Source organism: Bos mutus, chromosome 1, assembly GCF_027580195.1.
Source record: "Bos mutus isolate GX-2022 chromosome 1, NWIPB_WYAK_1.1, whole genome shotgun sequence".
Lineage (NCBI taxonomy): Eukaryota > Metazoa > Chordata > Mammalia > Artiodactyla > Bovidae > Bos > Bos mutus.
The window spans coordinates 115,778,524-115,803,248 of NC_091617.1; the positions used below are offsets into that span (position 1 = coordinate 115,778,524).

At 40.1% G+C, this 24,725-nt stretch overlaps 1 protein-coding gene across 3 annotated transcripts in view; it reads right to left on the reverse strand.

Moving 5' to 3' along the window:
• The window catches only part of MED12L (mediator complex subunit 12L), a 361,400-nt gene that overhangs the window by 243,757 nt on the left and 92,918 nt on the right, over positions 1-24,725 (reverse strand). For all 3 annotated transcript variants that reach the window (XM_070374718.1, XM_070374715.1, XM_070374713.1), the window contains 4 exons: positions 10,547-10,678; positions 7,785-7,911; positions 5,102-5,316; positions 2,689-2,865 (listed from right to left, as the gene is read on the reverse strand). In XM_070374718.1, coding sequence (XP_070230819.1) covers positions 2,689-2,865; positions 5,102-5,316; positions 7,785-7,911; positions 10,547-10,678 — 651 coding nt within the window. The remainder of the gene's footprint in view (positions 1-2,688; positions 2,866-5,101; positions 5,317-7,784; positions 7,912-10,546; positions 10,679-24,725) is intronic.

Sequence of the window (24,725 nt, forward strand, 5' to 3'; positions counted from 1 at the left end):
AAATCAACATTACCTCAATAAAAATAAATGATCTCAAAGGATAGGAGGGAGGGGAGGAGGCAATGAAGGGAGAGAGAAAGACAGAAAAATAAGGAAAGAGGGAAGAAAAGAAGGAAGGAAGGAAAAAGAAATGGTGTTCCTGGAAAGTAACAAGTTTGAATTCCAGACTCATTTTTTAGCTCTGTGCTGAGAACTATTTTCTGACAGCTGAACCTTGGACAACTCCTGCCCACAGCTCTACTACACATTCTCTGAGGATGTACAGTCTGAGGAGAATAGTAAATGAGAAAATGCACCCAAAAAAGTGCCCGTTACAGCTCTAACATGGTAGGCACTGCACCAACCCCAGCTGGCTAGTGGTAATGACAGGAAGCCCTGTCGGTATCACATGTCTGACACAGATAGGGTCTAAATGACCCCAAATTTTGTGGCAGAGGCTGGTTGAATGCCTGGACACTAGAACCTGGGCTTGGTGGCCCACTGAGAGCATAGTCTTACTGATGAGCAGATGAAGACATCATTCATACAAGAGCATATATGAAACTAGCTTACTTTTCTGAATCTTTTAGTCAAGGTGCCTTTTAGTCTTCTCTCCTTGGCCTTCACTCACTAGAGCCACATTTTAAAGACAAAGTGGGGGTGGGGGCGGTAAAAAACAAACTTTTTATTTTTAAATCATATTCTTGTATTCTCCTCATGTGCATAATAGGCGAGTCAGACTCACTATAGCATCCACAATGGCACAGTTTTACTAGCATACGCTTTTATTTCCCCTTTTCTGATGGTTTAGTCTAAATTACACTGACAAAAAAGGCACTTCTTAGACAACTGGTAATAGAAGGCTATTAAAAAATTCTATCCTATAATGTCAAATTTCTAGCAGTTCTTTTATGATTTCGCATCGCAGCTGAATTCTGTCATTATCCATCAGGAGACTTAGTCCCTGGAAATCATTCACATTCTTTCCTCTAAGGAAGAGGACAGTCTTGAGAATTTAAGTGCTGGGAACAGCTGTGTCACCACCACAGGTCACATGAATTCACGTAAATGACAGAAGAAAAGAAGCGCACGCTCGCGCAGCCCCCTGCTCTCATACCCCCACACACAGGGAGACCTGCAAAGCGCCGCTCACCCAAGAGAAGAGCACAGAACCCTCAACCAGTCTGAACCGTTTTCAAGTTTCTGCCGTATCTCCTTCCTTTCCCCTATTTCTTCCAAATACACATTTTGGGATAATTTAAAACTTACAGATAAAGTAAAAAGATAGTACAGACAGTTCCCGTATCTTCTTCATCTAGTTTGCCCTAGAGATAAAGCCTTACGTACCATGATGTATTTGTCAAAACCAGGACAGTAACACCAGCACATTAATATTAACTCAACTCTAGACTTTAATATGGAATCTTGACTATTTTAAAACAAATCAGACATCATGATAGTTCACCCATGAATTCTTCAAGATATATCTCTAAAATACCAAGCTGTTTCTGCTGCTCTAAATACACTGTGAAGTTGTTCCAATATGTAGAAAATGAGTGATGCCCACAGGTAACAGATGAAAAATATTGGTATATTCAACCAGTGATGAAAAAGAAAGAATTTTAGTTACTTTCAATATAGTCCTAGACATAGGATAATTAACAAGGGATTCTTAATTGTAACAAGAAAAAAAAATATATGGGTGTAGTGATTTCAAAAGTCATTTCAGAGGATGTTCAAAAATAACCAGAAAATAAAAAAATTTAAGAAACTATTTAGCCTAGAGATCAAAACTCCACAAAGGTGTCTAGGAAATAATATAATATGCACCTCACAATTACATTTTTTTAAAAAATAGTAGTAATAATAGTCTTATATAAAAAAAATGACTCACTGAAATAAGTTAAAATTCCACGAAAAAGGATAGTGAACCTAAGAATTTTAAAAAATTTTTCTATAAATTTTGGCCCAATTTGCATTACATGTATCAGAAAACTAATCTTGTTTCCCTTCAAAATAAAGCACATCACTTGTTATGACTCAAACACTAAATTTCCCAGCAACTATTTCCCATGTGCTATCGATATCCAGTTCTTACAGTCAACAAGTGGAAATCCAAGTCTATCACATATATGACCTCTTCTATGAAGCATGAGCCAATTTTTCAACCAGAGGTTTTCCCCTCCTCCCATCTTTATTCTTTCAGAGTAGCAGAAGAGCTCTGGGAATGTCAAACGGTTCACTTTTCAGTGGTCACTTGGGTTTTTACTCAAGTTATTTCACTTATTATGGTGCTTGTCATTTTATAGACATTTGTCTCCCTATCTTTTTCATCTTTTCTGTGCTCAAAAGTTCTTACTCATCTGTATAATGCCAAAAGTACCTACCACAATACAGTGCAGATAAAAGCTACGTAGTAAATGAGTTTCAAATCGAAGTAGGAAAATACATACAGATATAATTTGCAGTGACTCAGATGCTCTTAGTACAAGTATACTAATATGGAAAATTTTGCTAAATGTCAGTAGTACGACACCACAAATGTAGACTACACGAGCACATAAGCTACATGATAAGAACCATAACAAACAAAAGCAGGTAGTGAATACAAAACACTCACCTCTTTCATGTGTAGTACTCAGGCAAGCAGTTGAATAATCAATGACCCTACAATGAAATGATCAGCTTGCCAACTGACAAGCGACTTACCAGAGGTATGGGAAAATGGGTTGCATACTGCAGGTGTCGTAGGAGGTCATAATTAGATGGAAAAATCAACTCCCTTGGTTTTTCTCTCTTCAACAGCTTCTCACCATTAACTGACATTCTTCTGCCCAGAGAAGGGTTGGCATTCTCACAGGACTCTCCAGGCATGGGAGAAAAAATCTAAGTCATGTAAAACAAATGTTGGAGACTGTAAATGAAAGAGCAAAACCAAAGCACACAACTTCAAACAACACAAGACACTCATACCATATCTTTTCCTTATTTAACCATTAGCAAAATAAGGAACTGTGTTAATTTCCACAAATTTTATGTTCAGATAAAGAGCATCATCTCCTGTTCCAAAGATGAGAAACTGGCAACCACACACACAGGTAAGACGCGTGCACAGCTCCATTTCCCAGAGGACCAGAGATGAAATTAGACTGATAACTAAGTGTCTTCCTCATAGGGCTACATTTCCTACAAAAACATATATAAAGGAATAATTCACTTATAAAGCTCATGGACAACAGACACAAAGGTTTTAGTCTGTACCCCAACCAACATGTGTTTTCATAGAGTTAGTTACACACTGAGATCCCTGAGGAAGAACACGTAATTATACCAAGATAAAGCAGAAGAATGTACAAGTCCTGAGCCAGGAAAGCTGTTATTTAGAAGTTGAACACACATCCAGCAAATCAACATGGCCTGTCCTGATAAAATGATATTCATGGATTCCTGAGAGATAATGATGTCTAAACAAAGGAGTCACGGTCAACCAGGAGGAGGCAATGCAGCCAAAACTGAGGATGAACTGAAATGAGGCAGCTGCATGAGAAGATGAACTGTGGCCTGGGGTGGAATTCATTCCAGAGAAAGACATTTGCATCACAAGTACAGGGGTCATGCCAGTACACAAGGCAAGGGGCAGGAGGAGGAGACAGCAGGGGATAGAGGTGGGGGAGGAGGGGTTCATGGTCAATAAGAATTGGAAGGTTGAACCTACTGGAAATTCCGAACCAAAGTCAGTTTTAAAGTCATTCTTGTCTACTTCATCAAAAATATTAGTAGTTCCTGAGTCAATGCCCATATGCGCCATAATAGTCTGTTCCTGATAATTGCCAGAGAAAGAAAGTCACATTGTAAATTTTGTAGTTCATTAAGCTGAAGCTGAAACATGACAGTGACATCAGTCACCTTATGTCTCTTTTCCCCTCAGTGTGTTTTTCCTCAATAAAAGAAAAGGAAGTTAAGATACACACTGCTTTACAAAGGCACGTTCTTCATCCTCATGATAAAAAAGATTTAACTTCCGTGCTATTTCAAGAAAAAATTGCACAAACTTCCTGATTAAAAACAAACTGACCATAATTTCCTTCTCGGGGCTATTCCCAGTCACATGCTCACCAACTTGCCTTAGTAAGAAAAATCTAAGGATATTTAACATACAAGATACCTTGATGTTCAAAAGCAGGAAACAAAAGAGAGAGAGACAGAGAAACATAGAAAAAGCATAAACAGGTAAACTAATTTTATGTTTTACTCTAACTTTTTTACTGTGGACAAATTTAGAAACAAAAGTATTCATATTAAACAAGTAATTTTCAAAAATCTTTAAGAGTATAAACTATAAATTCACGTGTGCAATTCTAAAGGCACGTTTTTAAATTACAAAGATAGCCATTATTGTAAAATATCATAACAGCATATGCTGAAACTCACAGGACCGATATGAGGCTTTATTTTTCAGAAACTATCATAATTTCTAACAATTTTCTATTATTTCCCATCACCAACTTCATGTTTTTGGCCTTGAAAAGTCCCAAAAGTATCTGGAACAATGCCCAAAATATCAGAAAATTGGCAGAAAATGATAAAGTCATACTCACAGCATAAAGTAATTTGCTAAAAAGAGCAATTCTACATTTGAAAGACAGATTAAATTTGTAATTAATTGAAATGAAAATATGATGTGTTATGACTAAAACATACGTATAAAAGAGCAATATAAGTATCAAAGAGCAATATAGGTAATGAGACATTGGGGGAAAGATGTTACTTAGAATAAAAACAGTCATGACGTCAGGAACAAAACAAGTCCAAATTTGAGGCTAAACATTAAAGTAAAACTGGAGATTAGAAATACATAAAATTGGAAGCACACAATTCCAATTCAGTGAAAAATGTGATGGCCTGTCGAATCTTTTCCGTATTAGCATACCCAAAAGACAATTCTAGAAGATGTAAATTATAGTCCAAACTTTTTCATGTCAGTGAGAAGCAGCGATAAATGAGCTTTGAAACTAGAGACTACAACTGAAAAGCCATCACCCTTCCACCAGCGTGTAGCCCTTCTGAAAGTGACTCCCAGCACAGTTCAGGTCCAAGGGCTGGCCCTCTCCCAGGACCATACCTCCATTTTCATGTCGTGGTCCTTTGGATAGTGCTCATCCGTATTCTCTCCTGCTGGCGACCGCGGCCGCGTGGAGGCGGTGACAGACAGGTCTCCCCGAGAGATGAGGGTGCACATGTAGGCATCGTGGGAGAAGACGTCGTGCCGGATGAACTCACAGAAGAGCAGCACCAGGTTGACAAACTCCACCTTCTCACATTCGCTATTTGGATCCGCTGTGAGGGGACAAAGGCCATCAAGAATTCAGTTTCCTTGACTGAGGAGGGGGGAAAAAGAATAAAGACAAGGACTCAGGCTTAAAATTTTCACTATTTTTTCTATTTTTTTTTTAATAAAGGATTTATTGGAAAATTCACTACACGGGTCTAGCTTTCAGTGCAGAACCAGTACACCAGTTCTGTTCCCACTGTAACTGCAAAACAGTATCCAGTGTTCTGGGCACTGTCCCAAAATTAAAGGTAGTGGTCCCTGGCAAATGAATGGCCATTTAAGTAATCACGTTAACACACAAAATTTCAGGTAAGGGGGGAAAAAAAATCAAAGCCAGATTACTCTCCTCACATTTTATTTTTATAACTGTTATGATTCATGATTCATAACTGTCTGTTCTACTTTGAGCGCCTGTATACTGGGGGGAAGGGGGGTGGTGGGGTGGGAATAGTGCACTTTTTCAAAGGAGACTTCACAACAGAACCATAATTCAGATGGTATTCGAAAAAACCTAGTGAGTAGAATCCACTGAAAAGGAAAAGGAACAATGCAATAAAAAGGACCCCAAGATGAAGCTCTGCCATCTTTTAAAATTCATAAGTAAGCTACTTAACTTATGACTTTTAATATTGCAACTACACTCTCAAACTTTGTAGCTGTACCTTTGAGATAAGGTTAAAAATGACTAAACTACTAAGACTAAACCTACAAAGCTCAGGCCCTAGTACCATCACACTCAAACACTGAGAAAGATGACAGATGGACCCAGGGAACACTAAACTCAAAGCCCTAAATCTTAACCCTGTAGGTTTGTTCTTATCTACCTCCAAACTCAATGGAGAGAGTAAACTCTTCAGAGAAGCAGAAGAGCTCTCCCTTACAGAGCAATAAACAGGATCCAGAGCAAGCCAGGCACAGGAGGAAGAACTTTTTCCCAAAGCAAGAAAAGGAATGGGGATGGGATGAGGGGAACAAAGACCAAGTGTCTGTCTCCCCCAGGACACAAGGTACATCCAACTGCTAACTGCCATTCATGACAACACCTTTTCTCCTCTCCAGAATCTCTCCTGTCTTTCTCCGGGCTTCATCAGTGCTTCCTACATTCCAATCACCAGTTTGGCTGAGGTTCTTGTTCTCCTTTACCCTAGGATAGCCACCAAGAACCTAAAAAAACCTCACCCCCAGGTGTCACTCAACTGAAAATGAGGTCCTCCTCAGAGGAATCAAAGCAATACTATTTGCTGCTGCTTTACCTCTCTCTTCTCCATAGATACTTTCCTTTTCTACCTCCCACACTTTTTCTCCCTTTCCTGTCACTTTCTGCCATTTCTCTGTTGTTCCACCATCATCTATAGTCATATATGGATGTGACGGTTGGACTATAAACAAAGCTGAGCGCAGAAGAATTGATGCTTTTGAACTGTGGTGTTGGAAAAGACTCTAGGGAGTCCCTTGGACTGCAAGAAGATCCAACCAGTCCATTCTAAAAGAGATCAGTCCTGGGTGTTTATTGGAAGGACTGATGTTGAAGCTGAAACTCCAATACTTTGGCCACCTGATGCGAAGAGATGACTCATTTGAAAAGACCCTGACGCTGGGAAAGATTGAGGGCAGGAGGAGAAGGGGAAGACAGAGGATGAGATGGTTGGATGGCATCACCGACACAATAGACATGGGTTTGGGTGCACTCTGGGAGTTGATGATGGACAGGGAGGCCTGGCGTGCTACGGTTCATGGGGTCGTAAAGAGTCGGACACGACTGAGTGACTGAACTGAACTGAAGTGAAGATAAGATACTCCCTGCTGTACTTCAGCATATGAAAACCTCAAAATAAGGGTAAGCCAACTGAGCTTACACAAATGATTTTTTAAGTTTCCACCCACTTGATGGTTGTTTATTCCACACCCCACCCCCCACCAGCAGTGGAATAATTAAGACACAAAAGAACATGATGGAACATGAACAACTAAGAGACCATGGACAAGCCGTCAACCATCTTCACAAATCATGTCCTTACATCAGAATCCTGCTTATAAGGTATCTCTGTTTTATCTTTGCCCCCTTTTAACACTAGAAGTTAGAAAATCAGAAACTTAGAAAACAGGGAAAGAAGAGAAGTTCATAATCACAATAAATGTAGTGAGCATCACAGGACCTTAATGCTGCTCTTCTGGTAAGAAAGATCTAGAAAGTGAAAATTAATCAATCAAATACAAGAGAATGAACTGATCTATTATTTTAACTATTAAAACTCCAGAAATGTTCAAGTCTTTGAAGATTGTCATAAAAGTATCCACTGAAAATAGGCTATAAAATTTTGTATGCAAAATATGCAGCATATTCAGTGCATATTTTGCAGCATATTCAGTGCAAAGTACATTGATAAGATTACAGGTAAGGGAGAAAAAAGATCAGTTCCCAAAAAAGGTCAATTCCCTTGTTTAAGATCTAGAAGCAAAGATCTTTACTTACACAACGAAGGGGCCTGTGTATCTAAAAACCTTAGAAGAACATTCTGGAAAACAGGTAAACTAGATCCAGCGAGGGAGGCTGAGGAAATGGACTCCTTCTCATCTAAGACTTCTGATTCACCACATCTCTGAGATTAAAAACAAACAAGCAAGTTAATTAGTGAAGACAAGTACAGTCACAATGGGTCAGCACAAAGAAATGTGCTGGTTTTTCATTAACATTTACATTCTTGGATAAAACCTGCAAAAGTGAGATCTCTATACTTATCTGAGGACCATGCATCATAAAGGAATATAATTTCTGAAAGTAAAGGGAAAATGAAAGAAAGTGAAAAGTCGCTCAGTCGTGTCCAACTCTTTGAGAGACCCCATTGATGGACTATACAGTCCATGGAATTCTCCAGGCCAGAATATAAGAGTGGGTAACCTTTCCCTTCTCCAGGGGATCTTTCCAACCCAGGGATCGAACCCAGGTCTCCTGCATTGTAGGCAGATTCTTTACCAACTGAACAATCAGGGAAGCAACTGCCGCAAAATAACTCAAACAATTTCAAAGAACTCCTGTGAAAAAACATTATTCATGTGAATTATAAACGCTACACAGCACAGTATAAATAACCAGTGAATGCGTAATACAGTATACAATACAATAAACTACTCATTACTCCTATGCAAAACCACTAAAATATAAACTGAAGCTGTCTTCATTTTTAAATAGTTCATTTTAGCGGTATGCCCTCCAAGAAACACTTGGGCAGGTATTATTGCGTTTGACTGCTCTGTGTTTGCTTTTGTCAGGTGGTGAATTTACGAGTATATTGGGAAGTAATGTGTCAAATGTCCCTCTAACAAAATTCTTTCCCTCATCACACTTCACCAATTAGCTCTCTCAGAACCTCCTGGAATCTCCACAGTTCAGGAAACACATCTAGAGAAGCTGTTTAACTTCTACATTCTTAAAGTCAGAACTTACTAGAAGATCAGCAAAGGAACAGATTAGAAGCAATCAGAACCTCATTTTCTATTCTTTTTGCTGTCCCTTCGTTTCTTCCCATTTTCATTATCCATTTTAGCATTAAAACAGCATTATACTAGATATGATTTCTTCAATCCATCCTCTTTATAAGGGTCAAATTTTGAATATGGTGTTTAATAGAAATCAATTATCTTAAACATCTCTAAAAAGAATACATTTTTAGAGATGGATACATTTAAACCTATTAAAATTATAGTCATCTATGTGTGAACCTCTTCTGAATATGACTGTGTGTGTGTGTATTCTGGGACACACAAAGAGGGAAGGGAAGACACAATAAAAATTATCCAGTAGGAGCAATGAAATTTGAGGAATCAACTTTAGTTACTAAAGTTTAACCACTGCACTTCTCTTTAGAATATAGTCCATTCATTAATATGTAGGAAAAAAGCAATGAAATGCTTTTCTTAATTTGGCCATTATAAAAAGGGGCTATGTGGTTTACAACTTAGCATCAATATCTTTAAGCCCCAATTTCAACAACATGACCCTCTGTATTTGGTGAAAGGTGCTTTCCCAACAAAAGGAGATGTCTATGAAAATATTCTTCCTATTTCATTTTTGTTAATACTGTCATAAGAAGGAGGTGTATCATCAGTAATGCAACACTGAACGGGGTGAGCAAAGCCACTGTTGTCAAGCTTACACTCACAGGCATTAAAAAAGAGGCAATGGGGAAAATAAACCAGAATGGCCTGAGAAAGACAGGCTGGGGGGTGGGTGCCGTTAAGTGCAGATGAGGTGGTGGAGGAGTCTCCTGAGGAGGTGACACATGTTGAGCCAGGAATGCTAGATAAGGAAGTGACGCCTCCTAAAACAGGAACAGCCGTGTAAAAGGGGGAACAGAATGTGTCACCCACAGGCAACAACAAGAGCAAAGGCCCCAAGAGAAACGTGAGTGTGGTATGGACAGGAAGACCAGGGCGGCCAGAGCTGTGAGTGACCTACGGGAGCGGGAGACGAGGTGGGAAGGGCAGGTGGGCAGCTCAGGTGAGGCTCTGTGGGTCTTGAGAAGGAGCCATCAGGTGCTTTAGGAAGAGGACGATATGATCTGTTTCCATGGCAAAAAGTCAGCTCTGGAGGCTGTGTGGAGGGTGATGGGGAGGGAGGGGCAAGAGACAGAGACAGGAGACAGGAGACCCACAGTTATCCAGGTGAGAGGTGACAGCCTTGTCTGGTCACGCACATGCCTTCTCCACCCCTAGAAAGGAAGAAAGGAAGGCTCATTTTGATGCTCTCCTTCAACAAAGCTATGCTGACGACGTTAGCTTTGTTGGTTCCTTTCTAATCGACTCCAGAGGCTTTAACTGCTCTCTCTGGGGCCAGAACACAGTTTCAAAAATGAACACAAATTGGCATCTGTAATCTCATAGTCACAGTGGCCTCAAGAAAGTATTTCCATATTCATTAAACACACGTGTGCATATATATGTAAACGATATTTAACACCAAAAGTACAGACATATGTATGTGTGAACGTCTTAACCTCACAGAGGGAGATTTCCATTCTAAGTCAGATTTTGAAGCTTGATTTTAAATTAGTCCAGAATATAAATTACGGGCTTCATCAACTTAAGAGGGGTCATGCTATGAAGTCCTTATGTGAATTTGTACATTCCTTTTTCTTTTAAAAAGAAAAGAAAAAAAAAAAAAGCACAATGAAAGTAAGAAACAATCCCATTCAAAGCAGTATTATTAACAACAAGTAGAAAGAAAGTCAAGTCCACCTCTGCCTCGATTTCCGCTTGTCTCTTCTCCAGGAGTTTCGCCACAGCCATCGCCCTGTGCTTGCCTGACCGCTTACAGCTCACAGCCCATTCACATAGCAGCGTCACCACAGCTTCATCGTTGGGGGCAACCTAAGGACCAAGAGAAATGGGTACCAGCCATGTCACATGACACATTCACCTGATGAATGAGACTTAGGATGCAAGCAGCAGAATATTTAAACTGTTGAAGCTTTCTATCTTATTATAGTCATGTCAGAAAGTGTTTCCAGATCTATTTCAATTGAAGTATAAAGAGTAAAACTTTAGTCACAAGGACAGAAATCATTTAGAACAGCTGAGTCTGTGATAATTCCAAGAGAACTGGAGTTTCCCTGTATATGCCTTCACTTGCACAGATCATAACCCAGCCCCATCAAGCCTCCAGAATTCAAAGGAAGCAGAAAGGGACATCGACTACTGAATATCAAGAACACGTGTAAACCCATAGCTGATTCATGTCAATGTATGGCAAAAACCACCACAATATTGTAAAGTAATTAGCCTCCAACTAAAATAAATAAAAAATAGAAATTAAAAATATATATATATATAAAAACCTCAAAAAAAAAAGAACAGCTGGTACAAAGCCCAAGTACCAGCTTCACTCCGCTGCTGACCCCCTCGGGCCCTTACTCACAGCCTCAGTCAACACATAATCTCAACAAGCCAGGCTAGCGAGTCGCCCAGTCCAAGAAGGAATTGCAAGGAACAAACTGGGGGGGAGACTGGGCTGCTGATCAAAACCTGCTGCCTTAGAAACAACAAGCATGAAGAGTGACACCCAGGCATGGAAAGGAGCAAGAGTTACAAGCAGACCCAGTTAACAAAAGATGGGAGCCCACATCTGTGTAGGGCTCAGCACTGCCACCAGAACTACCAGCTGTAACTGCCATGGCCTAGACATGACACCACACACTGAGGATGAGAAGAGTCAGAGAACGGTCACAGGGACCCAAGCAACGGCTATGGCGGGGGTTTACAGTAAGAAGGGGGATTGTCCTTTTGTGCAATTTCACCTTCCTTGTAGAGGATCTATGCCTCTAGACACAGAACATCAACTGTATATTTTTAACATTCATCCAGTTGCATAAACACTATGCCAAAAGGGCCAGACAGTCACAGTACTAGCATTTACATGCTATGTGAGACGTTGTTAACTTTTCAGAATTCATAAGCTCAATGAAGACTATGGCAGCTATGGCACAGGCCCAAGAAAAACATACATATACACACATGTACTTTAGCACAACATTTCAGATGGTTTGTGGACTCTGACAAGACATTCAAGAATAATCCCAGGATAAGAATCCCTACTCAGCTTTTAAATACCAGCAGACAATTCAGACCATGAAAATCAGTTTATTCCAAGATTTTTACACTTCCTATCCTAAACTCAAATTCTTTATCTTAAAACAAAGAAATGTTAAATTATCTACAGCAGATATCTCAAAAAGAGCTCTGAATCTTTTAATGTAAAAGATCAGATCAAATCAGTCGCTCAGTCGTGTCCGACTCTTTGCGACCCCATGAATCACAGCACACCAGGCCTCCCTGTCCATCACCAACTCCCAGAGTTCACTCAGACTCACGTCCATCAACTCAGTGATGCCACCCAGCCATCTCATCCTCTGTCGTCCCCTTCTCCTCTTGCCCCCAATTCCTCCCAGCATCAGAGTCTTTTCCAATGAGTCAACTCTTCGCATGGGGTGGCCAAAGTACTGGCGTTTCAGCTTCAGCATCATTCCTTCCAAAGAAATCCCAGGGCTGATCTCCTTCAGAATGGACTGGTTGGATCTCCTTGCAGTCCAAGGGACTCTCAAGAGTCTTCTCCAACACCACACTTCAAAAGCATCAATTCTTCGGCGCTCAGCCTTCTTCACAGTCCAACTCTCACATCCATACATGACCACCGGAAAAACCATAGCCTTGACTAGACGAACCTTTGTTGGCAAACGTCTCTGCTTTTGAATATGCTATCTAGGTTGGTCATAACTTTCCTTCCAAGGAGTAAGCGTCTTTTAATTTCACAGCTGCAGTCACCATCTGCAGTGATTTTGGAGCCCAAAAAAATAAAGTTTGACACTGTTTCCACTGTTTCCGCATCTATTTCCCATGAAGTGATGGGACCGGATGCCATGATCTTCGTTTTCTGAATACTGAGCTTTAAGCCAACTTTTTCACTCTCCACTTTCACTTTCAACACCAGGCTTTTTAGTTCCTCTTCACTTTCTGCCATAAGGGTGGTGTCATCTGCATATCTGAGGTGACTGATATTTCTCCCGGCAATCTTGATTCCAGCTTGTGTTTCTTCCAGTCCAGCGTTTCTCATGACATACTCTGCATATAAGTTAAATAAACAGGGTGACAATATACAGCCTTGACGAACTCCTTTTCCTATTTGGAACCAGTCTGTTGTTCCATGTCCAGTTCTAACTGTTGCTTCCTGACCTGCATACAGATTTCTCAAGAAGCAGGTCAGGTGCTCTGGTATTCCCATCTCTTTCAGAATTTGCCACAGTTTATTGTGATCCACACAGTCAAAGGCTTTGGCATAGTCAATAAAGCAGAAATAGATGCTTTTCTGGAACTCTCTTGCTTTTTCCATGATCCAGCGGATGTTGGCAATTTGATCTCTGGTTCCTCTGCCTTTTCTAAAACCAGCTTGAATATCAGGAAGTTCACGGTTCACATATTGCTGAAGCCTGGCTTGGAGAATTTTGAGCATTACTTTACTAGCATGTGAGATGAGTGCAATTGTGTGGTAGTTTGAGCATTCTTTGGTATTGCCTTTCTTTGGGATTGGAAAACAAGAGAAATATTTCAATTACAAAGTATAAAGACAACACAACATTTTTAAAAAGGAAACAAATTGGGAGGAATGACTTCCTGGATTCAATCTAATCCCAGGAAAAGCAAAAATATAAATGTCAATGCAGTGATGCACTGCATGCTTAGCTTTATAATATTAGAGAGAACAAAAGAACTTACCTTAAAAACAAAGCCAACAGTTTTAAATAAATTCATCAGCAATGTGCATCATGTCTACATTTACAATGTCTGCATTACATGTCTACTACATGTCTACATTTACATGTCTACATCTATATTTTTTTTTTTTTTCCCTCTGCATCAAACAAAATGAAAATGTGCTACCGAAGAATAACTGACTCACTCAACTTAAGTAACAGGCTCTGCTTGACCTGGAAATGCACAGAAAAGAAACTATAAAGGAAAAGACTTCTTTTTAACACATACAGAAACTGACCACTGATTTGGGGCAGAAATATGCTAGAAAATCAGTCTTAAGAAAAAGAGAATTCATTTCCAAGAACACTTATTAAGCACCCAGAATATGCTAGTCTTTGAGGAAACCAAAATTTTAAACATCTGGCCCTTGTTCTCAAAAAGTTTACCCTCTAGAGGGAAAAGCAGAAAAGGGAACTCATTGTAAAGCAGCAAACTGTTCTGAAGGTGGGGGAGGAAAGTGACTGAGTCTAGGCACCTGCACTTCCACATCACATGGGCGACTGAACCCAGGTCTCCTGCACTGCCCGCAGATTCTTTACCAGCTGAGCCACAAGGGAAGCCCAAGAATACTGGAGTGGATAGCCTATCCCTTCTCCAGTGGATCTTCTCAACCCAGGAATTGAACCCAGGTCTCCTGTCTTGCAGGCAGATTTTTTACCAGCTGAGCTACCAGGGAAGCCCCTCATAGGTGATGAGCATCCATCTATGCTAGTTTATAGACACCAAGACACAAACATGAAGAAACAGGCCTGCAGTCTACTCACTGCAGCTTGAGTGAGTAGCAGCATTTGGCCTCAAAACGTACTCATTAGGAATTAAGAAAATCAGGGAGACATGCTGCTAAAAGATGAGTTTTAAAATATAAAATTTTAATCATTTGTGCCCATAAAAAGTTATACATCTCAAAATCTATTTTACCAGTAAGTATTTCCCAACACTGGCCAGATTCCAAAAAGTCCATGCCTTTCTGAGTATCAAACAGCCTGCCAAATGGTGCCACTCTTTCCTTAGGATGTTGGAGTGGAGGAATAAGAGGCAGGCTCAGTAGGTGCCAATTTTAAAAGAAACAGTAAGATATTAAAAAAGTTTAATGACTAACTTAGAAGAAGATCATATTGGAAAATCAGGTGATATTATTATACCAACCTGCAGAGAAAGCAAACTATCTCTGCAACATGAATAATTACATATATATTTATATATGAGCCATAAAGCATTTTGTTCTTTACTATTGAAAAATTGTTATAACATGAATTTTTAAAGTTTAGCATTACTTTCCAAGGTAACTTCCCATTCAAACATCCTCCTACCCCCATATTTACAGAAAATTTTGATTTACATTTTAAGTGGTTTCAGCAAGAGGTCTTTTCTAGATTCTGCTGCTTATCAAAAATAAGGAGGAGCTCCTGCTTATTTTACTCTGAACACCAGCCCCAAAGTACACCCCATCAGACATGTTCAACAGGCATACAGATAGATACCCATATACAGATACCCTTCACCCCCAGCCCCAGCAATGCTCTGCTCCAAAGAATTTTTAGAAAATTATTAGAGGACCACTTCAATTTGCCTGCCAGATGCTATATTACAAGTTAATTTGAGTAACTGTCAATAGGACATCATACCTTCAAATATGGGAAGTTGAAATGCATTCTTATCCTGTAAACAAATATCTAAAAATATGAAGCACCTCTTCTTTAAAACAATAAATAAAATAAAATCTAATAAATATTATTTTAAAACAAAATAACTTCAAGGCAAAAATTTGAGGTAATTTAGCAGCTCAAAATAAGAACTAAACCTGTGTTCAATGATATGATACGTTAAGTGGGACAGTCAAACTCGTATATAAATTATTTGGATGCATTAAAAAAAGAAAATAAAAATCATCTCAGAAAGCCAAAAACATTTAACAGAAGCAGAGAGAGGAGATGGAAGGAAATCATTAGTTGTTTGTTTCAGAAAATGGTTTTCAAGAAAAGGCTTGAGGAATGAGTTAAATTTCAAATCCGAGATGAACAGGGGTAGTTCAGGGGTTAGGACTCTGTGCTTTCATTGCTGGGACCCAGTTTCAGGTTCAATCCCTGGTTGGGGAACTAGAATTCCATAAGTCGAGTGGCAAGCCAAAAAAAAAAAAAGAGAGAGAGAAGGAAAAAAATGGAATTTAAAAAACTGAGAAGAACAAAAGGAGAAATAAGTATGTGGTAGGCAGAATAATCCCCCATCCTAAAGAGGTGCATGTCCTAAGCTCAGGATGTGTGAGTATGTTACTGTAAATGAAAAAAGGGGATTCTGTAATAGATGTGATTGAGATAAGATCCTAGGAAGAGGGGATTCCCCTAGATGTGAGCAGGCCCAAGTTCATCACAAAGAAGCTTCTAAAGGAAAAGGGAAAAGCAGGAGAGTCAGAGTTAGACATGCAACAACGGAAACAGGACTCAGAGGCAGGGAGAGAGGTGAAGGGGCCACTTTGTTGATTCTGCAGATGCAGCAAGGTGACACAAGCTAAGGAATGTTGGTGATCTCTAGAGACTGGAAAACAGAAGGAATAAATTTCTTCCCAAGAGCCCATATAAGGAACACAGCACAGCAAACCCCTTGATTAGAGCCCAGTAAGATAATAATCGAGCTTCCCTTGTGGCTCAGCTGGTAAAGAATCCACCTACAATGCAAGAGATATGGGCTGGGAAGATCCCTGGAGAAGGAAAAAGCTACACACTCCAGTATTCTGGCCTGGAGAATTCCATGGACTGTACAGTCCATAGTGTCACAAAGAGTCAGACACATCTGAGCTACTAACACTTTCTTTCAAGATCATAACCTCCAGAACCATAAAAGGGTAAGTTTGTGCTGTTTTAAGCCACTAAACTTTTGATAACTTGTTACAGCAGAAGCAAGTAGTGTTGAACACTGGGGTGCGTGTTTTTTCCAATTATGTTTTTCTCTGGATGATTTTATTTGCAAAGCAGAAACAGAGACACAAACCTAGAGAACAAATACATGGACACCAAGGGGATTGGATCAATTGAGAAGCTACCATTGACTTGTACATATAGTACTGATATTATGTATAAAATAGATTAACTAATGAGAATCTACTCAAAGCACAGAGAAATCTATGCAAAGTAATGTTCTCTGGTGACTGAAATGGGACAGACACCCAAAAAGTGGGGTATAGCTATTCACTTTGCTGTACAGTAGAAGCACTCCATTGTAAAGGAACTATAAGTCAATTTTTAAAAAAAAAAAGTAATGTGGAGCTTCAAAGAATTACAGGGGCAGAGGACTTCTGATTAAATGGCAATTATAGGAAGGTTACAATAAACAAGATTAAAAACCTAAGAAAAAGAGTTTAATGATAACTCACCAAAGAGTACCACAAAATAGGTAGTAGCCTCATTAATTCATTTACTTACTAATTCATCAATAAATATGTATTGCCACCAGGCCTTCTAGGCATCAGATATTAACAGTCTCATGTATTACTCTGTATGAATAAAAACTGGTTATTTTCTTTTTGGACTTAATTTCTACTATGAAACAACAGTCTTTAAAATGTTCGCAATCAGTCAATCTCAAGAATACAGCCCAAGGAAATTATCTTAAAGTAAAAACAATTGAGTCTTCCAGACAACCATGAAGCGTAATACCAAGACACTTCCCCCTCCCAGCTCCCCAGATTGACAAACTTTCCCTCCAGAGTTTGAAAGGGGCACCTAATGGATCAAATCAGAGAAAACCAGGTGACCTGAGAGGAAGAGAAAGATCCACACAGATGGTTCAGAAGTCAGAGAACTGCTTTCAGCAGTGGAACTAGCGGAACTTCTGTGATGTTTGCTTTGTTTTTATTTTTCTGCGGCAAAGAGTAATATTTCAATATCTAAGTAAAGATGCATAAATAGGAAAGACAGATAAGACAGGCTTGCAACGGAACACAGGAAAGAGGAAGTCAGAGGTACACGACTACTGCTGCTGCCTCGCAAGAAGGGAAGTTCTCAGACCTCAGACGAGGTGTAAGCTCGGCCCACCCACCACCCTCTCCTTCTTCTGGGAACAGCACTCCTGCTTCTTCTGGGGGTACTGCCCCTTCACCTGCCTCAAGTAGTTCATGAAACCAGGTATTAATTATAGTGCCTCACCCACTCATCTTCAGCGTGACGGTCTGGATTTGGGTCTTTGATAGGCAGTGAAGACTTGGGGCAATTTTCTGAACACAAGGAAAAAAAAAATCACTCTACCAGGGACTGACAACATGCACTGCTCTCTGCTCAGTCTTGTGAAAGATATCTGCATGATAAAAGGCCTCAGCACAGTTCAGTTCAGTCGCTCAGTCATGTCCAACTCCTTGCGACCCCATGGACTACAGCACGCCAGGCCTCCCTGTCCATCACCAACTCCAGAGTTTACTCAAATTCATGCCCATTAATTCGGTGATGCCATCCAACCATCTCATCCGCTGTCATCCCCTTCTCCTCCCACCTTCAATCTTTCCCACCATCAGGGTCTTTCAAATGAGTCAGTTCTTCACTTCAGGTGGCCAAAGTATTGGAGTTACAGCTTCAGCATCAGTCCTTCCAATGAATATTCAGGACTGATCTCCTTTAGAATGGACTGGTTGGATCTCCTTGCTGTCCAAGGGACTCTCAAGAGTCTTCTCCGACACCACAGTTCAAAAGCATCAATTCTTCGGCACTCAGCTTTCTTTATCACCCAACTCTCACATCCATACATGACCACTAGAAAAACCATACCTTTGAACTAGACGGACCTTTGTTGGCAAAGTAGTGTTTCTGCTTTTTAATATGCAGTTTAGCTTGGTCATAACTTTTCTTCCAAGGAGCAAGTGTCTTTTAATTTCATGGCTGCAATCACCATCTGCAGTGATTTTGGAGCCCAAGAAAATAAAGTCTGTCACTGTTTCCATTGTTTCCCCATCTAATTGCCATGAAGTGATGGGACCAGATGCCATGATCTTCGTTTTCCGAATGTTGAGCTTTAAGCCAACTTTTTCACTCTCCTCTTTCACTTTCATCAAGAAGCTCTTTAGTTCTTCTTCACTTTCTACCATAAGGGTGGTGTCATCTGCATATCTGAGGTTATCTGGACTCGTTTCAATTGAGTCCAACTCATTTCAACCCCATGGACTGTAGCCAGCCAGGCTCCTCTATTCATGGAATTCTCCAGGCAAGAATACTAGAGTGGGTTGCCATGCCCTCCTCCAGGGGATCTTCCCAACCCAGGGATCGAACCTGCATCTCTTCTGTCTCCTCCATTGACAGACAGATTCTATACCTCTGAGTCACCAGAGAAGGCCAATAAACTACTGGGTTGGCCAAAAAGATGATTTGGGTTTTTCCATCACACCGGTGGTAGAAAAACACGGTATTAAAACAACGTGGAAGGTCATCTCGACCCTCCCCCAGGTGCACCATGGCTCCAAGCTTCTCTGGGCTTTCCCGCCCACCCTCGGTGCTTCCAGCATCACAGTAGTCTGTTGCCCTGTGCAAAAATATTTATTTCCATGTGATACGTATCTTTCACAACACAGCTTCATGGCTGCTGGCTTTAAATACCCATTAGGAAAGAAAAACACACCTCTGCACCATTCAAGAAAAGTACTTCATCATCCCAAACACTATAAGCCAGAGTTGGAGTCTTCAAGTAACAGAGAACTTTCCATATTGGTACTTTGACAGATAGTATGAAGATGACAAAATCCACAGCACGTACCTCCTAGCCTGTAACTACACACAGGCAAATGGGATACACAAGACCAGGAGAGAGACATGGAGAAACTGAGCCATGACTCATAAAGTTACAGTCAGAGAAAAAGCACCAAACTAAGGGGTCAAGAGGGCTTTCCTGGTGGCTCAGTGGTAAAGAATCCACCTGCTATCTTTCCAACCCAGGGATTGAACCCAGGTCTCCTGCACTGCAGGCACATTCTTTACCATCTGAGCAGCCAGGGAAGCCTGCCTTGCTTTTACTGTTTGATTAACAATATCTATTGAATCTACTGTGTGCTAGGGGCTGCAGTAGATACTGAAAATGGAAAAGACAGATCCCTGCCTTGTACAATCATCTCATCTAGCATGTGTTAGAGAAGGAATGCAATGGCACAGAACCAGTGGCTATGGTTTTTCCAGTGGTCATGTATGGATGTTGAGAGAGTCGTTTCCTAGGCAGGTTGATAGGGAGTCTAGGGGTCCCCAAGGAGAGAGGGGTCTGGAATTCTCAAGGAGGAAGAAAAGACAAACTTTTTTTCTTTCTCTACATTCCTTAGGATTATATAACAATAATGTATCCTGCCTAAGGACAGTCTTTGGATTCAGCCTTCTGTTATCTTAAAATGTTAATTATGGGAGTAGACCTGGTCTTTATAAGGACGTATCTTGCCTGAGGACAGTGTTATCTTAAAATGTAAACTGTGGGAGTAGGTCTGATGAGGTCTTTACAACCTCCAGACATTCTTTGGATTATATAACCTCACTGTTAACACTAGCAAGCGGGTACTCTTTCTGCCCCCTTCTGATGCCTATGTCAGAAGCTTTCCCTATCTCCTTTTTACTTTAATAAAACTTTATTACACAAAAGCTCTGAGTGATCAAGCCTCGTCTCTGGCCCCGGATTGAATTCTTCTCCTCCAGGGGCCAAGAATCCCGGTGTCTTCGCGTGATTCAACAATAACCTTTCAATGTGAGAGATGGACTATAAAGAAAGCTGAGTGCCAAAGAACTGTGGTGTTGGAGAAGACTCTTGAGAGTCCCTTGGACTGCAAGGAGATCCAACCAGTCCATCCTAAAGGAGACCAGTCCTGGGTGTTCGTTGGAAGGAATGATGCTAAAGAGAAACTCCAATACTTTGGCCACCTCACGCGAAGAGCTGACTCATTGGAAAAGACCCTGATGCTGGGAGGGATTGGGGGCAGGAGGAGAGGGGGACGACAGAGGATGAGATGGCTGGATGGCATCACCAACTCGATGGACATGAGTTTGAGTGAACTCTGAGAGTTGGTGATGGACAGGGAGGCCTGGCGTGCCGTGATTCATGGACTTGCAAAGAGTCAGACACGACTGAGCAACTGAACTGAACTGAACCTCCTGTAGTTGTTAAGTGCTCATATACGAGTACATAAACGTAAAGCAAAGTATCCAAGGGATATGCACCAACACACACAGTTGTTTCAGCTGCTGTATGTAATGAGTATTTGTTATACAGTCTGCTCTGCTCTGATACTTTCACAACAACCCTATGATTGTTGAGTAAACTGCGGCCAAAGGCTAAGTAACTTATTAAATGTCTTAAAGATGCTATTAATAGGTCACAGACCTAAGAGTCAAATCTAAGCTATCTGTCTCCACAGTGGGGACACATGCCAAAATGCCCCCGTCTGGGCAAAAGAGTGGGAGACGAAACCGAGCTGTGGGCTGAAAGGGACTTCTTGATATCAAGAATGTCTTCATGTATTATCTGCATAGAAATCACAAGAAGAAATAACTTCCATAAAGAAAACAAATGAGAGAGCACTGACCCAAAATTCCAAAATCAGTAAGATCCTTACCCAACTGAATGCAGAGTTCCAGAGAAGAGCAAGGAGAAATAAGAAAACCTTCTTACATGAACAATGCAAAGAAATAGAGGAAACGATAAAATGGGAAAGACTAGAGATCGCTTCAAGAAGATTGGAGATACCAAGGGAATATTTCATGTAAGGACAGGCACAATAAAGAACAGAAACAGATAAGGGTGTAACAGAAGCAGAAGAGATTAAAAAGAGATGGCAAGTATAAAAGAAGAAGTATACAAGAAAGGTCTTAATGACCCAGATAACCACGATGGTGTGGTCACTCACCTAGAGCCAGACATCCTGGAGTGTGAAGTCAAGAGGACCTTAGGAAGCATTACTACAAACAAAGCTAGTGGAGGTGATAGAATTCTAGCTGAGGTATTCCAAATTCTAAAAGATGCTGCTGTTAAAAGTGCTACACTCAGTATGTCAGCAAATTTGGAAAACTCCAGTGTCCACAGGATGGAAAAAGGTCAGTTTTCATTCCAATCCAAATGAAAGACAATACCAAAGAATGTTCAAACTACTGTACAATTTTGCTCATTTCACATGCTAGCAAAGTAAGGCTCAAAATTCTCCAAGCCAGGCTTCAATAGTACATAAACCAAGAAATTCCAGATGTACAAGCTGGATTTACAAAAGGCAGAAAAACCAGGGCTCAAACTGCCAACATCCACTGGATCATAGAGAAAGCAAGAGAATTCCAAAAAAACATCTATTTCTATTTTATTAACTACGCTAAAGCTTTTGACTGTGTGAATCACAACAACCTGTGGAAAATTTATTAAAAAAGAGATGACACTACCAGACCACTTTACCTGCCTCCTGAGAAACCTGTATGCAGGTCAAGAAGCAACAGTTAGAACCAGACATGGAACAACAGACTGGTTCAAAATTGGAAAAGGAGTATGTCAAGGTCATATGTTGTCACCCTTCTTACTTAATTTATATGCAGAGTACATCATGCAAAATGCCAAGCTGGATGAAGCACAAGCTGGAATTAAGATTGCTGGGAGAAGTATCAACAGCCTAAGGTATGCAGAGGATACCACTCTAATGGCAGAAAGTGAAGAGGAACTAAAGAGCTTCTTAATGAGGGTGAAAGAGGAGAGTGAAAAGCTGGCTTAAAACTCAACATTCCAAAAACGAAGATCATGGCATCTGGTCCCATCATTTCATGGCAACTAGATGGATAAAAAGTGGAAACAGTGACAGATTTTATTTTCTTGGTCTCCAAAATCACTATGGACAGTGACTGCAGTCATGAAATTAAATGACAGCTGTTCCTTGGAAGAAAAGCTATGACAAACCTTGACAGATAATTAAAAAGCAGAGACAATACTTTGCCAACAAAGGTCTGTATAGTCAAAGCTATGGTTTTTCCAGTAGTCATGTATAGTTGTGAGAGTTGGACCATAAAGAAGGCTGAGCACCAAAGAATTGATGCTTTCAAATTGTGGTGCTAAAGAAGACTCTTGGGAGTCCCTTGGACAGCAAGGAGATCAAACCTGTCTATCCTAAAGGAAATCAATTCTGAATATTCATTGAAAGGACTGATGCTGAAGCTCCAATCTGATGCAAAGAGCTAACTCATTGGAAAAGACTCTGATGCTGGGAAAGATTGAGGGCAGCAGAAGAAGGGGACAACAGAGGATGAGATGGTTAGATAGCATCACTGAATCAAATGTACATGAGTCTGAGCAAACTCTGGGAGATGGTGAAGGACAGGGAAGCCTGACATGTTGCAGTCCATGGGGTCACCAAGAGTCAAACATGACTTAGCAGCTGAACAACAACAAGACCCTTCAGCTAACAGCACTGTCCATCTGGCCTCATAAGCATGGGCCCCACTCCTAGGGGCAAAATACTAAAATTTAGGAACTTCCCTGGTGGTCTAGTGGTTAAGACTCCACCTGTCAACATAAGGGACACAGGTCAGATCCCTAGTCCCACAGCCACAGGGCAACGAAGCCCATGCACGGCAACTGCTAAGGTCCAGAGAACCCTAGAGTCCAAGTTCTGCCACAAGAGGAACCACCACGATGAGAAGCTCACACGCCCCAGCTAGAGAATAGCCCCTGCTAGTCAGAACGAGAAAAAGCCGGTACAAGGCCATGAAGACCTAGTGCAGCCATAAACAAATAAACTAAAATCATTATTAATCTTGCTGCAACCATCATTAATGCTGTTACCTACATCTGTAATAAAGATACTCCAAATGTCATAAGGGGGACTTGATACACTTTTTTCTTTCCTTGGAGAGGGCGGACACAGACTAAATAGATTAAGTTTAATTGTTTCTTACTCAATCACTCAATAATCTAATAATCTCTAAAAACTAACCACAAGTCTATTCTTTAACAAAAAAGGAAAAAACTGGCAACTACATCTGAGAGGCAGGCTTCCTTCAGTAATTACAAGGTACCTGGTAAGACTATTTTAAAACAAACAAAAAAAAATCTCTTAACATACTACATTATAAAACAGTACCATAAAAAGGATAGGAAAAATCAATGACTCATTACTGTAAGCAACAGCAAACAAAAAGCACTTGAGATCAGATACTGAATAAAGCTCTTTAATAGCTTTTTAATCTGAGACTAAAAGGGCATGTTTATAAATGTAATTAATCACTCTTAGTCAACATTAAACAAAATGGTCGTCTCTGGACAAAAACATAATTCACATTACAGCACCAATAAATAATATGGTACATAATGATAATAATACGTAATGATATTAGCAAGTCACATGGTTTGCAACCTGAGGCACATGTATGGAGATCTGGATGAATTTCAAGAGTTACATAAGGTAAAAACTGGTCTCAAATGCTAACAGAACATAAGTCTGTTGTACACAGTCACAAGTAGTATTTCTAACAGAATCACCATATAAAGATTATTAACCACACACTCAGAAGATGTATTATTTAAGTATAAGTAGTATTCATTTTTTTAAAAATCTTTCTGTTTTCTATGAGCATTTCCATATGTACATTTCCAAAAGATATTTGGGACAGCTGATTTTTGAGCAGAAAAAGTTTTTCTTGGTTTCACATCCTTAGAATCAATGTTGATAGTCTTAGGTCCTGTGACATCTAAGGAAAAAAACATATACCACAAAAGCAAAAAAATGACTTCCCTTTGTTTTCTTTCAAGCAGCAGTTAAAAAGAGTACTACTCCGAGTTCTGAGAAGATAGGAAGTAGATAAGAAAATTAAAACAATTGCTCTGAGTATTTAAGGCAACTGTCATTAATTTGTCATCCCTCAGTTAAATCATCATCATTTAAATAATAAAATGAATAAAGAAAACTGTTTGGGGAAATACGAAATGACACAACAGCAGTCATTTGAGATGCATTAGAATCACAAAGTAAATCACTCCAGGTCCTTGAAAAGTGCCACATCTCTCAAACTGAAAATAAGTGAAACAGTAGGCTTATTTCCAAAAGTTGTCACCATATGGTACAATAAACTTTACTGCTTGCCTCTTATGATGAATGAAAGAAACCTACAGATAAGAAGGGAAATGTAAATTTCTA